General features: G+C 40.9%; 2 protein-coding genes across 5 annotated transcripts in view; both read right to left on the reverse strand.

Moving 5' to 3' along the window:
- The window catches only part of znf609b (zinc finger protein 609b), a 67,875-nt gene extending 62,984 nt beyond the window's left edge, over positions 1-4,891 (reverse strand). For all 4 annotated transcript variants that reach the window (XM_078283291.1, XM_071922467.2, XM_071922466.2 and 1 more), the window contains exon 1: positions 4,529-4,891. The gene's annotated coding sequence lies outside the window, so the exon portion shown is untranslated. The remainder of the gene's footprint in view (positions 1-4,528) is intronic.
- A 6,241-nt stretch (positions 4,892-11,132) lies between these two features.
- trip4 (thyroid hormone receptor interactor 4) overlaps positions 11,133-15,717 on the reverse strand; it is a 63,361-nt gene continuing 58,776 nt past the window's right edge. Inside the window, exon 13 of the mRNA XM_071922475.2 lies at positions 11,133-11,519. Within this exon, the coding sequence (XP_071778576.1) occupies positions 11,455-11,519 (65 nt within the window). The 3' untranslated portion in view covers positions 11,133-11,454. The remainder of the gene's footprint in view (positions 11,520-15,717) is intronic.

A 15,717-nucleotide genomic window follows, 5' to 3' on the forward strand; every position in this document is an offset into this window, starting at 1 on the left:
CGATATGACTTTCCAACTCAACTGACGACAGCTGAAATATCTGATTGTTCTCAGTTTCCAACACTTGTAGTTCATATCTAGTCAATCACAGTGAACCCTCCTCATCCCCCACAAAAATCGTTCAATTCCACAGAATCAACTCCACACTGTGTAAATTCTGTGTAAATTGTAGAAGCTGCGTACGGCCAAGCCAAGCACTGCCAAGCCAAATGGATTAACCACAAACAAGCATTTTGTAGAGGCTTTTAACCATTTAGCTACTGAAAATAGCCCCAATTAGGATGCCTACAGAAGAGAGAGGCAGCTTACTTCCAAAGATCTAGGCAAAGTGGATAGCTGTGATCCAGGTATCATTGATCATTTATCCCATTTCATCTTTCCAAATCATTTAACACATTCTTATAAACAGGCTTTATGGAAATTATGACAGATTTTCTTATTCTTGTGTAAACTTTTTTAATCATTCTGGCACTTTGTAATAGGCTTTGATTGTGATTTCATTGTTTGTAATCACAACAACGCAACACTCTTTTGTTATATGAGTAAAGTCCACTAAAGATTATTCTGCCTGTATGAAATGCACCAATAATGTTTTGTCATACTTCACATTACAAGCTAATTTTTCCACATTGATCACAATGCATGTTTGAAAATGTTACTTTTTGGTTAGCGAAATGGCACAAAGAAAGCCAACAAATGGGCTAGGGGCCACTAGCTTAACACGTAGTACTGGCTAAGCGTTAGCCTATTAAAACCTTCATACAAGGATCAGTGTCAAGCAGCTTATGTTCTCTCATAGCTTTGTATTGAAATTGCATGGATGCTCCAGCTGAAAACTTGATTCCAACTGAACGTTATGAGGCTTTGTGTTGGCCAACTAGAGCACAAAGGGAAGCAGCATGGGACCATGAATACAGTAAAAGTGCCCATGCATACACCTCTCATTTCGCAAATATGCTTACTTTTTTTCTTTGCCAAAGTAAAAAACAAAATAAATAACTTACTACCAGCAAAACAACATGCCTGACAAAGCGGAACCGTGCTTCACATTCACCCGACCTAATTGGCTTCATTCAGGTGATTGTAAGGTTCCCCTTGAGAGGGTTCAAATTGCCGGCTACCTTTTAGGATGTAGGCTAAATCCTTTCTTAGTTTGTCATCAACTGGTGTGCTGCCATGAGATGACGGGAGCCTTACAAAGAAAACATAATCCCCTTGTCCTGGAGCGGCCTGATGCCATGGACTTCCAAACAAACATTGTAAAATTCCCTTTCTCTCCACATTGCTTCTTGTGTGGGAGCAAACTTTCAAAGTTGAATGGCTGGTTAAAATGAATATGAAAGTAAAGCACAGCATAACACAGTAAAACAGGCCTACGTTTTGAAAGGGCAGTCCACTTTTGCGAGTCACCTTTATGAGACTTAAATACTTTTTTCTAGTTAGGTATTAAGAAATTAATATGGGGGTAAAAAAAATCTTCTGCATAGAAACACTGTAAAACATGTTTTTCAAAGCCTCAATGTCATCACAAGACTTGGCAGCACTGGTGCTACCAACATCAAAAACTATGGAGCACCAGCAAAAATTTAGGTACACCCCAAAAGATTAAGCACCATTTTCCTGTGACCCTGACCAAGTGACAGAAGACAGGCTAATGTTATCAATTTATCTTCAGCTCATGTTAGTAACTTTAAGATTATAAAGGATTCGGAAGATGAAGACAAACAGTTAAAGAGAGACTACGCAATGCAGGTATGCAGTTAGCAATACTAGGCTAAATAGTTTTCCCGGCGTACATTTTCTGTGTCGTGCCTAAACATGTCATATTGCGGTCAAACAGACTCTTGTCATTGGTGCTCTTATTTATGTGCAGGGGCAGAGGTAATCCCCGTGTCAGCCATCTCAGATCTGCCACCCTCGGGCAACCTTTCTTGAGTACCACATTGGTGGCATAAAGCAATAATACTAACCACTTTTTTTTTTAAATACGGTCTGAACATAGTTATAAAAATCATTAAAAAAAATTAAATGTCATAAATAATTAAAAACACTTTCAAAACCCTCTGTTTACATTCCCAATAAAAAGATAGATCCAGGTTGATACTGATCAAATACTCTGACAGCCTAAAGTGAAAGGTTTGCAGAATTAATAGGACAGGTACATCTAAAAAAATTGGCTGTAATAAAACTGATCTTCCCATTTCTTTTACGATCACATAAAAGCTTTTTCTGGCAAAATGATGAAATGTCTCAAACATTGAAAATGACATGGAAAACATTCTACTTTTCTTACATTGATGTTCTGAATGATCCCAAATAGTAATTTTGTGTTCCTATAGCTTTGTGTGTGCTCCTATTGTCTGTTGCATCCTGCGGAACTAGAAATTTGCTGTTAGCTAACTGGATTGTAAACTAGCTGAATGCCTCCATGATGCACATTAACGCATACTTGGAATGGCTATATAGAATGAATGATCCACTTAATACTACAATATTTTAGGGTTTTTGCCAACTAGCTAGGTAGCTGTGTCTTCGAGTGAACAGGATCACACAAGAACTGCTGAAATTACAATGTTAATGACTAACACTGCCGTTATTTTCCTTCGAGGTCAAGCTTTACATTAGAGGACTGGACAAGAGCAAACATTAGCTAGTAGGTTTCATGTACAAAACTGGCAAGTAAAAAAAAATGCTCTCAAATATGCTATTACTTCTTGAATGTATACAAAAATATACATTCTGTAAGCAATGCTGTTGGATAACTAAGTAGGCCTAGCAGACCTCAAGACAAAACATCTGCCCAAGAAAAAAGAGCAGAGTAGTGATGGCTGAGTCACAAACAAATCGTTGTTTGTGAATGACTCCAAGTGAGTGATTTCACAACCAAATTGAAATTGAAATTAAATGCAGCATTAGACAAGAATGAGTAAGGCTCTCCAGGAACTGGTCTAATCACTCACCAACTTGCAAATTCTCAAACTGATTCATTGCAGAATATTCAAAGTTCTCTTGCTCACTCTGTGAATTCTTGTGTGACTGTCTGAATCAATGGGTTTGTTAGTAAACGAGTTAGCATTTAAATTGCTGTATCAGATTGCCCATTGTTTTATCCAAACCATCCATTCCCACTGAATCACTTACACTGAACACAAGTCCACAAACTGCCTCATTGAAAATCGCATGAGCCACCTTACACCAGATCTCCTGTCAGCTCTCAAGTTTGTGGACGAAATGAGCCAATCCTTATGATCACTGCAACTTTGTTTGTGGTGTTTGGGTAGTTCACCATAGTAAAGAAAAAACATCTGTTTGAGGTTTCGTAGTTGGTAAATATGAAGAGCCAAATCACACCAGTTTACAGGTTAGACCTAGTTTACCGTGATTTCAGTCTTGACTAACTTGAATTGACAAATAAAGGAAATTATGTTAAATTACTCCCTGTTATTGGATTGTAGCCTCTTGGCTTGTGTTTAATGTGGTAATGGCGTAGTGTATGGAGCAGCATAGGGGACGGGGGTAGGCTGTAGTGGTGTTTGTTGTAAAGATGTCATTTTTGTGCAAAATTTAATGACTCGATTCACTACTATGGGCCAGCCCCAACCATTCAAGTTAGCTAAAAGATTCTGACTTCTCTAGAGTGGAGGTTCCCAAACTTTTTTTCATGTCAATGACCCCCAAATATGCATTAAACCACAGACTACCATTTCATGGGATTTGGTCCCAAGAAACCCCATCTGAAAAGATTTTTGCTGTTAGATATGACTCCTTAAAAAATATTTAACTGTCTGTACTATAATTAGGGTGACAACAGTTGGGAGAGTGAAAACTAGCGTCAAATATCCAGTCTTATACATTCTCTCATCCTGCTACCTGCTCAGGAGTGAAACAACAGTGAAATAAAACTATTCTTAATATTTCTCTGGGGACCCCCTGGAACTCACTTAAGAACCCCTGGGGGTCCCCGGTCCTCAGTTTGGGAACCACTGTTCTGAGTATTAACTGTTGGGAGATTTAGGCACAACAATGGTGGAGTTTGTAGCTCCAACTTTAGCTAACTAATGTTGCCTCATAAATTCATCGGCTAACGTTTACAAAAACAATTTACTGATGCAGGGAATTGTTTTTCTTCAAACGACCAACGTTACTCTCCTTGAGCTGATAATTGACTGTAAACGTGCCAGTTAACGTTGTATTAAAGTAAAATGTAATATTGTATTTAGTTAAATGTTTTGCGCAGAGTGAAAACATGTTACTACTTAGTAACGTTCGCGTCGGTTAAACTTCCAGCAGCCATTAGCTAACGTTGCTAACTTAGCATGGTGTAGTGAGCTAACATGACTACGCTAGCTAGCTAAATGAGACAATGAGCTCCGAGTGCAGCCAGGCTTGGCTAGCTTGCTTGCTGCTGCATGCTGTGTTGGCTATAGGGTGTAAAGCTAACCAGCTTGCCTTGCACGCAAGGCTAGATGGCTAGCGAGTCGTAGCACTATCAACAATAAGGAAAAAAGAAAAAAATGTACCAACTTACCGACTTAGCTAGCCACTCCTATTCCAAACCCAAGTCTGTCCATGGTGATGAGCACTCCATAAAAAGAACGAATCAGAGCAATACACTTATATTACAACAAAACCTCTAAAAAATCTGAAGCACCAGAAACCAGTGGCAACGCACTCCCCAAGACATCCAACACAAGAGAGGAGGGGAGGCCAGCGATTCACTGGACTTCTGCCATCACACTTCGAGATACCGTTCCAGATCGAAAACAACCGACCCGAGAGGGCATTTTATCAGTTCGGTTTCAAACCCTACACAAGTTTAACCTTCTCCTGCGATCCTCTGGCAATTAATCCAACAGTGAATAGCTTCCCATCCAGGTTAATTCCTTCGTATTCGCCGTTTCTGGATGAGCGCCGCGGTGGTTCTTCGTGTGGAGACTGATACAATGTAACCAACCAGCAGCGGGAGCGGGGAGGAAATCCAGGACAGGCGTTCCACTCGGATTGAACTGTCACACTCGACAGCGCCCGTGTAAAAGATATGGAACTGGATTACGCACACTGAATGGACTGTGATTTTTTTTTTTTTTGAACGTAGACTATCTACCAGCTAGCCTAACTGGCATCCAATTTATGAGTTATAGGCATTAATACAGTGGTAAATGGTGTGTGAACTATGACCTCCAGTTGGTGATCATAATAAGGCAAATAACCACCAATAGAAATAATAATCAATTACTTGTCAGAAAAGCATTTTTTTTTTGTCCTTAAAATGTAGGCTACTAACTTACATCGGTTTGATACTTTTTTTTACTATGATGAATACAATTAATTTATATCATACAAATTTATGTCACCTTAAAAAGGTGGGTAATCTGATTTTAGGTGGTTTTAGGTTCCACTACACCCCTGGTTATAGGTCTCAGAAAATGCTAGTTAAGAATTATATAACATTATAAACTGCATTTTACTCTGTGCCTCACTGATTAGAATTTCCTCTGATGGCTATATTTGCCATCACGGTCTTCCAAACAGCAGCGTATAGGCTTAATTTAAAGAGAATGAAAAAACAAACAAACATTTGGAAGGCATTACAGTCTGTAAGCTATTGATTTAGACAGTTAATGAAGCCATATACACAATGGAGGAAATATTCTTTTCAAGATAGTCAATGATATCTGTAAACAAGCTTTGATTCACTTTCCTCCAGCTGTATCATGCACATCATATTGAATGTCAACACTTCCATATCTGTTATTACTCTGAATACACACAAAAGAAAATGATGCTGAGGTCAACACTTGATCTTCACTCTTCAGGCCAATTGGAGACGTTATTCATCTTTGCAACTACAACCATGTTCTAATTTCTGTGAACTGAATCTGTTAACAAACAAACCAAGCGGAATTTCTCAGAAAAAGAGCAAAGGAGGGGAGAAAAAATATCCAGGCAGGAGACCCTTAAAGATGTGTCAGGATTTCATTTCTCACAGCACCATGGATAACCTTTCATGTTTACCAGCTTCAAACGCCGTGGAGGCTTTAAGTCGTTGTCTCTCTCTGCATTGGTTTCCCCGGCAACAAGAATATGATAATGTTGCCTTTGACATGACAGAAGGAATCATCTCGCTAACAAACAGAGACAACAGGCACAGGGAGGGCTTGGGGAGAGGGAGAGGAGGGGGCTGAATTAATGGACTCATTTTCACACAGAGGGAAAAGCAGCAAGCTAGTCACCATCCTCCATCTTCCTCCATTGCCTCCATGCATTCCTGCTGGCAGGCACACTCATGCCTTCCCAAGGGAGCAGCCAGCCTCCATTGGAAAGCTAAATAACAGTCAGTGGGCAGTGAGGGACTGGAGGGGGAGAGATTTCGGATGATGACTGCCCTTCAAGGCTGAGGCTCCGAACCAAGTACTCTCTCACTGAGCGTCACACCGACTAAAAACCTGAAATGAACAAGCTGTGTCGACGCCATGTGTTTTCCATCACTGAGAAAGGGGCTAATCAGTCAGCCATGTGGAATAACAGAGGGGCTGGCTTGATCCGTGTGTGATCATCTTCCATCACTATATTAAAGAAACTGTAAAGCCTTGAAGCTCATCTACAGAAGATTCTATATGTATGTTTTGATTGAAGATTTGTTTCATCCTACAGCATTGCAACACATGAATAATTTGCAGTAACATAAAAGAAGAACAGAGAAGGCTATAAAAATAAATGCAATTATTAATACCATAACAAATCAACATGTCAACAGATTTAACAAAAATGATTTATTACAAATTGTTTTTGCCATCAGCTAAATCACAATTGAATTTTGTTGATCACTTCTTTCCATTGAGATACTCCAGATACTCCTTTTCCAGGTTATGACACAAAGCTTCCTGGATAATTCTTGTTTTTTTTCCTGTAATATTCAGATGGACAGGATGGAGGAATTGTTACATGTTTGTGTATGTTTGCATGTTTCTTTGGTCTGAGCATATGAAGCAGGAGAAACTGGAACACATGGTTTGATTGTCTAGTTACAGCCATGAAAACACCAGCAAGGTTTATCCACCATTTGTGCTTAAGGATGGGAGTCATACACACAACCACAACATGCTTCATATTTAGGAAAAATCATCCTTTTTTAACAAAAAACAAAGGATTGTGGTTGACCAAGACTCAAAATTAATAGTGGTGATTGTGATTTTATGTAAAATCATATACATTTTGATAATGCCTTACTATGGAGCCAAACCATGAGAATGAATATTATTCTTAGACTACTCTCAGGCTGAAAAATCCATCTGAATATTGTGTGAATAATAAAAAACACAAAACAAATAATTATCCTTTAGGGTGGAAAGACACATTTATTCACTTTTTTTTTTTTAAACAAATTATCCAATCGTCTAATTACCCATCAGATTTACCCATGCCATTCCTCTGAGAAGGATGAGATCAACTGTGGAAGTAATGACATGAGTTTTGTACTCCATTTTCTAAATGTGTATGTAACAGCCTATTTGGGGCAAACTGTGGTGAGGGTTTGACCCAATTAGCCAAATAGAAATGATACTACAGTCATGAGGCACTGACATATGCTACTTATAGTTACCCTGACAGCTGTGAAATGTAATGGATCTGGGAGGAAGGCTCCAATTTCAGTATGGTGAGAGAAAGGTATTTTTCCAGCCAGTTTTCCTTTGTTATACCTTACCAAATTGCAACAATTACGTCAATTATCTGCCTATCTCTCATATCATTACATTTTAAAAGGTCAAGAGAATAAAAACACACTCTGTAAGCCCGTGGCAAAAATGGTTTTGCATTTGTTGTCTATCATATTGCAATATGCTAATAGTTAATCCACCATAATCATGTAATGTATCTATTACAGTCTCTGCTCCAAAGAAAACGGAAGCCTGGAAGGGACTACTTTACATATTCAAGAGACTATAAGCTTGACAAATCGCTATATTCAGAGATTCTCCCCTCTTGACAGATGAGGCTTTGAAGAGAAATTATCGTCAGAACTGTCTTCTGTACTGCGTGATGTGTGCTAAAAAGCACAGAGAAACTGTGAAGTACTGGTGGGAGGCTTGCAGGAGACAGGTATTATACCCTGATGTGAGGGCAGAGGAGTTGATAATAGTTCTGAGTTTCCATTATTTCACCGGGAGTTTCTGTGGCGTTCGCGTTGGAAAATTGATGGGGCTATAACTGTACCATTTTAAATATCCCCCCACTAGATTTGTATTGTTACAGGCACTGTCTGATTGAGTGAGGTCAAAAGGTCAGAAGATAAATTGATCACTTATTGGTGGATCTTTGGAAATGTCAGCCATTTGAATGAAAGCCATTTGTAATGGAAAATCCATTTAAAATTGAATTTATGCAGAATTTATGAGAACTCAAAACCCACTGCACATGAAGCAAGCAGTCATGTGAAGTCAGTTCGGTGTAGGTGCTGGGCAGATTCATGAATATTTGCACAACACAGATTTCGTCAGACCATAGAATTTGGTGGCTATGATGATTTATAGATCAGATGTTCTCATTTAATGCTGCCCATCCCAGGTTGTGCTACAGCTGTGTTCCTCATGGAGAGAGACCCCGTTAGATGATCCATTTTCTTGATATCTCTCTCCATCTTCCCCACTTGCCTGGAGGGATGCAAGCATTCAAAAGTTCATGTGCTTCACTTCCTCGGATGGGGCCCACCTCGGACCGCTGGACTAACCAAAGCCGACGAGCCATGAGACACACTGGAGACGGTCCGCAGGCGGGCAGGGGAGGATTCTGCTCTACTTAACAACACTGTGAAGTCCAGTTCTTACATCAAGGAACTCATAGCAAGCCTGATACACAGGCAATCATGGGTGCGATGAAGAAATGATGTGTTCCACGCACTAGACCTCCCAGGACTGACTGGATAAGACAGTGAACAGACCGTAACTGACTGTATGTTACTGCTGGATCTATGGATTCACCAAGTGTAGAGATCTGTTACTGTCAGCTTGGTGAAAAGGGTTAAGTATGAGGGAAATCTTGAGATGTCAGCGATTTAGAAATAATTGGTAAAAGCAGGATGATTTCATGGAATTCTATTGGCAAATTGGTTTTGATAAGCTAACCCTTTGCTAAATATTGCTTGCCTTCTTCCTTTGTACACGTACCATTGGTCAGAGTCCTAGTCTTTGAGAGCAGAGGCAGTGTTTTGTGACACAGTGAGATGGATGAGCCACAAGCCGTTCCCAGGTTGTATTGTTCCCCAGCCAGCCACCACCTCTTCCAAGTGCTCCAAAGCCTAATTCCTCTTCCCAGCCCAGGGTGGTGGGGGGATGGGACCCCGCGCCTTCACTCCAATCAGTCTCTCAGCAAGCATACAAAGGTCCTGCTGCTCCTACAGCTGGAAACTTGGCTGGCAGGTGGAGCAGGGCATACTGCTGGATTGGAGTCAATTGCATTTCATTTCAATCAGGAATTTCAATGGGGCATCTTTGTCAGCCTGAACGAGGAATAAACACATTTTTCATTTCTAACTGAATATAAAATCCCAGATTAATTGCATTAGAATGAAACGAATCTGTGTTGGAAGTCTTGCTCTTGAAGCAGGTGGTGATCATGTGTCGCTAATTCTTCACAAGATTGGATGACGCCCCTCTTGTTGCATTGCCCCAGGTACTGTGATTTGTCCTTTTCCCCTATTCACTGGCATGATTAACCGTGGGGTGGTGTGTGAAGTAGTAGCAGAAGCAGCCTGAGGCAGAGTGGTCAAGCATGGGAAGACAGCTGAAGGTAAGTTGGCGTGATTTAGAAACAGGATGAGCCACTGCTCACATTCCATCTGTGAAAGTTCACTGTAGCTCAGGGAGCAAGGCTCAGGACAAGGCTGTTTTAATATTTAAGTGGATCACCTACAGCCTTGTTTCCACATAAGTAGATCACTTCATCTTTTGTGCATGAAAAACCAACAGCAAATGATCTTATGGTGTGTTTATGTAAATAGGCTTAGTGAAAACTGCATGTTTTTAATTGTTGGGAATAACAGCAGAGAACCTGCCCTGATCTGGGAGAAAAAAGAAAAGGCCACCCACAGGGCAAGGAGCTGTCATCGTTGATTCACTGGGGCTGAATTTTGCAAATTCTTAAGTAGCCCCTCTGGAAAACACCTTCTATGGTGAACCTTTACAAAAGAGACTTCTTACCCTCTCTGGGTGGCTGAGATGACTGGGAGGGTTGGTGCAATTAGGTGGGCTCATACTGAATGGAGTGGAGCAGAGGGTTGTGGCTAATCTGCAACTCAAACAAGAGTAAATCTAAGCTAATCAACGGTGAATTACAATGCTAGGCATGGATACACAAAAGCATAACAACTCCGGATGGGTGTGTGTGCTGGTGATTCATGCAATGCTTTTCAAACCATGGCAAAATACAGCCTCAGGCAAGAAATAGCTTAGTCAAAGAACCACTCAAAACATTTAGAAGGAAATAAACATACAGCAGTGGAAGAGCAGTTAAAATATTGAAGCACAAAATCACATTGCACTGGCAGAATATCAATCAAAACCTGTCACAACAGTACTTGAACCAGAGGAAAGACTTTTAATAATAAGATGTCAGAAAACTTGTGTGTGCTTGAGTTTTGCATGAAGAAGAAATGAATTCAGAGGCTCTAGTCTATACATGTTAGGCTTCTGCAGACTGGAGTCACAGTGTAGATCTGGCACCTTTGTTTATTTGGCAGCGAGGTAAAGATGCTGCTGTCACCAAGAGGACTCTCTATCACGCTTCAGCCAATCTGCCATGAATCTGAGAGGCCTGCCTCTGACAACTATTGTTGCTTAAATAATGAGGAGGGGAGAGGGACGCCATTGCTGTTGTGGCCAAAAGGTTCTTGAGTAACAATAGAGCTCAAATACTCTTTTCTCTGGTGCCTCATTAAACCTGATAGGTGAATTGAAACAGAAGTAAAAGACTTCTAGTCGTGAGAGACTTCCGCTTTAAGAAACCAAGTAAATAATTATGGTTATTGACAAAAACAGAACAGTTCCTAAAGAGATGGCATACATACTACAACTTCTGAAATGATTTATTTTGATAATTCAAATCAAAATGGGAACCAGAGAACCACAAAAAAAAGTAGTCTGAAGATGTTTTTATTTTTACGGATAATAAAATGAGTACAGACAATGCAAAATATAGACATTTGTCTAAATGATTATGTATTGCATACTTTTGAGTAATATTACTGCTGTAAAATGTAAATACCCATGATAAAATAACATGGACACAGCTGAGCTCAGTTTTGTCCATGTTGTTAAGCATAATTCCTGATAAAATAAAGGTCGGACAATGCGATGGAGGAAGTGCCCATTTTTTAGACAAGATCAGTTACCATGTCCTTATGAGCTGTGGCCAATCAGACACTCTCTTTGTTTTTCCTGCCTTGCTTCTCCTCTGACGTCACTCTGCAGCTGATGGAACCAGCCCCTTCTTGGCACCCTGGTGGTACTGACTCTCCAGCTTCCCTGTGAGAGAAAGGGGGCGAAAGGGAAGGGCGGGAGGGGGAGAGAGAGGAGGAAGGGATGAATCAAAACACCATCAAAGGGACAGAGTGACCTTTCTGAGAGCTCAAGGCCTGCTGATTAGAGGCGGCCCCGGCAGACAGGGGAGAGAAAGAGAGACACAGAGAGAGAGAGAGAGAGAGAGAGAGAGAGAGAGAGAGAGAGATGAGGTAAAAGGCCAAAGAGGCTCTTTATTCCACTGCTAGGAGAGATTAGACTACAGCCTTTGTTGTCAGAACACTGAGATGTCTCTTAATCTAGTTGTATAGAATATATGCTGCAATGCTAAGAAGGACCGTAGATATAAGGATGAACTCCTCTGATACTGGCCAAAAGCCACACGAGAAAAAAAAAAAAAAAAAAAAAAAAAAAATACACAATATAAGCTGCTTTTTTGATAACCAACTACTGGCACTGAAATACTCTGGGCTAGAAAATCATGTGGAATATGCTATCAGTAAAATCGCATTACATATCATAAAATTATGATAACCATATACAATCATTCGGCAGCGTACTCCATTAAATTTATGTGTGATGTATAAAAGAATTTCCATGCGCTATAGTTGCTTAGTGTGCAGAGAAAATTACAACAGCACAAGGATTCTTTTTTTTATCTTTCCTGATTCTGAAGCTGAACCAAGTAATAGCACCTGCAGGCACTTGAGGATTAGCACACTAGCCGACCATTTGCACGCCATAATGCAGCATTCTCCATTGCTGTAAGAACGGCTACGATTACACTTCAGTGTTCACTGATTTATTTGGACCCCACTAATGAGAATCTTTAGAAACTAGAAAACAGTGGAGAGTGTTAAGGAAGTATCTTTTTATTCAAGCGCTTGTAGCTATACTCATGAAGACACCCTCGAAGCCACTGGCTCATACCGCAACTCCACTCCCTGTAACATTAGCATTTTAATTTCCTCCAACAGAGCTCATCCACACACGCTACTACGTTCGGGTTCCTTTGTCGTTTTCTGCGCAGAACAACCTATGTTGGGATAGATAATCTGCGCTGACCCCGTCTTTAACCGCTCGGCACATAATAATCTAGCGTCTCGGAGCCCAACACAAGCCTCCTGCTTGTCAAAGCACGGCATTAGCTAGCTGTTTTCCACTTGGCTGAGGTAGGGAAAAAATGATATAAGTGTGACAGGCAGGGGTGGTGGTTGTCACTTGCGCTTTCTTTTCATGTTGTCACATTATGGCTGAACTCCGTGGGTAGTAGCAGCGTAAACAAGGTGTTAAGGAGAAGTGCTGTTTGCTCACCATTTCCAAGCCTGTCTGAAAGGCTGTCAGTGTCTGTCTGTTCTGCCAGGAGCAAGTGTTGCATAGGTTGGGAAGCGCCTCTGGAGTTTTTGGGTGATTGCTGCCAAATGGTTATTCAAGAGATTACTTTAATGATATATCCCCTATAACAGAAATTCATTATTGGTTTTAAAGATTTTTTTACATTCACCGGAGAAGGTCTAAGTGTAGCACTACTTCACTGTGTATTTTAGGGGAAAATAAATATTATATTTTAATAGCCCAATAACTATGCCATAAAATGAAGAGATGGCAGTTCACCTCCTGAGAGGCTAAGTTAGAGTTGTGTTGTGCCAGCATAAGCAAACTGTTTCTGGGAAGCGTGCTAATGCTCTAACTGCTCCAACTTGTTTGGTTCACTCTTGCTTGCTATCCATTTAGGTGTCGTGTGACTGAGCTGGAGTTAAAATTCTGGAAAACCAGCTCTGGCAATTTCCCATGTCGAGACACAGCAACATTTCTGCGAAATGTTGTGTTGGTCATTGGCACATATGAAACTCATTACATAAATAAATAAATCAAGCACCCACAAATTAATCATTTATCTGTTGTATATCCAAGCATAAGGAGAAATTCTTCAACCTCAAATACAGCTAAAGATGCGGTTATAAAAAAACATAACTGTCCTCCTTAATGCACAAGGGACGAAGTGAATTCTTTTACCATAAAAATGTGTGATACCACGACAAAAGCGGCAACAACATAAGTGGCCCCTATTTACAACATTAACAGTCTGTCTGGGGGAGCAGTCACTGGTTGCGTGAACAAGTCAGACCCGCTGTGTGTGCCAGGAAAGTTAATCCGGCAATGTTACATATTCCATGTGTGAAAGCGACTTCTGTTAATGGCTCTGGAGCTGCTGAGCTGTCGCATTTCAGAGTAGGTGCTGAGGAGCAGAGAGAGCTAGAGGGAACGCAAGTAAAAAAAAAAGGGAGGGGTGGGGGTGGGGGTGGGGGTGGGGGTGGGGGGGGGGGTGAGTGAAGAGTGGGTGGAAAAAACAGGGAGACAGCAAAAATGAGACAGAAGGGTTGAGGAGAGGGAGAGGGATGGAGAAGAGAGAGAGAGGAGTCTGAGAGAAAGAACGATAGGGACAGGGAGAAAGGGATACAGATAGAAAGACAGCGGCATGGGAGAGAGAGGGAGAAATAGAAAGGCTGGCCCATCGATTGGCCGAGATAATTTCCCATTGATTGCTGCACTGTTTGGAGATTGCTGGAGAAAGGTTTATTGCCCACACGCTGCAGCTGGGGAGGAGGCCATAAAATAGGCACAGGTTGTCTGCAGAGGGCTAGCTCTCCATCATCAAGACCGTAAAACACACTCCTGAACACACGCTCAGACACACAAAGAGACACACAGGCACAAGCAGGCGCGCGTGCATATACTATATTTTGAGACTCCCTTTGCATCTTCACAATTATGACTACATGTATACTACTCCCATCATGACTAATGGGAGAAAATGGCCCATCGCTGATGAAAAGCGCACTCAGATAATCCCTTCAAAATCCAGGGGCAGCAGTGCAAAGAGTATTTACTAGGCTGAAATAGAGGTCCATTGACAGCCTCCCTGACATCAATAACACTGAAGCCCGTCGGCCTCTTTGCAATAATAATCACTAGAACGACTGGCTGGTTGCTGCTTCTGTCTGTGAGGACAATTGCCTAGGTATTGTGGAATGAAAAACAGGTAGCGTTTTGTATTCTGCCCTTGTATTACACAATAGTCCCCATTCACCAGGATAATGAACCTAGAACAGCTATGCAAATATAACCAAATGTTGATACACCTTCTGACGACATACTTTGACATCAAGAAATTACTTCATGCCTGCAAAGGATGATAGAGAAAAGGAAAGTCGAAAGTGGGGCACAAGTAGCTGTGTGATTGAATATAACACCTTCAACAGTATCTGTTACAATGATTCCCAATGGGCCCCCACAATACCCAATTCAGAGTCTATCAGAAGCACACTGCCTGGGGAGTAAAAAAGAAGTGCAGCGAGAAAAAGGCAAGAGCAATCTAATATTAAATGGTAGGATTTAATGGTCTGAATTCAAATACTGTGTCAATGAATAGATGGAAAACTTACGCAAGATAATACATTCATTTACACCATTCAATGACAGGTTCCACCCAAAGGCCAGACTATAGACTGGACTGCACAAGAACACTGTATATTTTAAAGAAGCTCTTGTGTAACTCATGACTACCTCCAGCATTTTATAGAGAATTTAAGAAGCTCATCTGAGCCCAAGAAGCGCTTGTTTTGGGGTTCTGGTTAACATATTGGAAGAATTTATCATGTGTTTACAAAGCTAGCGCCAATCAACAGAGCTAAAAATTATTTCTCTGAGAAATCACAACCAAACATTTACCTAAAGTATCTGAATTAATATGAATTAATAGAACTAAAAAATGATTTTCCACCACATTTATTTGCACAATAGCATCACTAACAAAGGGCTGATAAATCCTAACAGCTTCCATTTCCCATATTTCAGTAACCAAAACACTGGTCCAATTTTAGGATGGAGTGAAAAGACTCCCAGTTCATGATAAATCTAATAGCTTTCTTAAAAAAAAAGCTTCATTCCAACTTCTACTCAGCAACACTGCCCTTCTATCTTCTTTGCCTTATCTCTCCTCAGCTTAGTTCACCTCCAGCTGAAGTCATTCTGCACTCGAAACCAAGCCCAGAGCCCCAAGCACTGCAGTAAAGTGGATGTATACAAATCTCTCGGTAGCCAGGGGAGAAGAGCTAGAGAACAGGGGGGGGGGGGGGGGGGAACTGCCTGGATTCCCATCTTGCTGTTAGTCACACCTAATTTACATTCCCTTCCTGTGCTG

Source organism: Centroberyx gerrardi, chromosome 1, assembly GCF_048128805.1.
Source record: "Centroberyx gerrardi isolate f3 chromosome 1, fCenGer3.hap1.cur.20231027, whole genome shotgun sequence".
NCBI lineage: Eukaryota > Metazoa > Chordata > Actinopteri > Beryciformes > Berycidae > Centroberyx > Centroberyx gerrardi.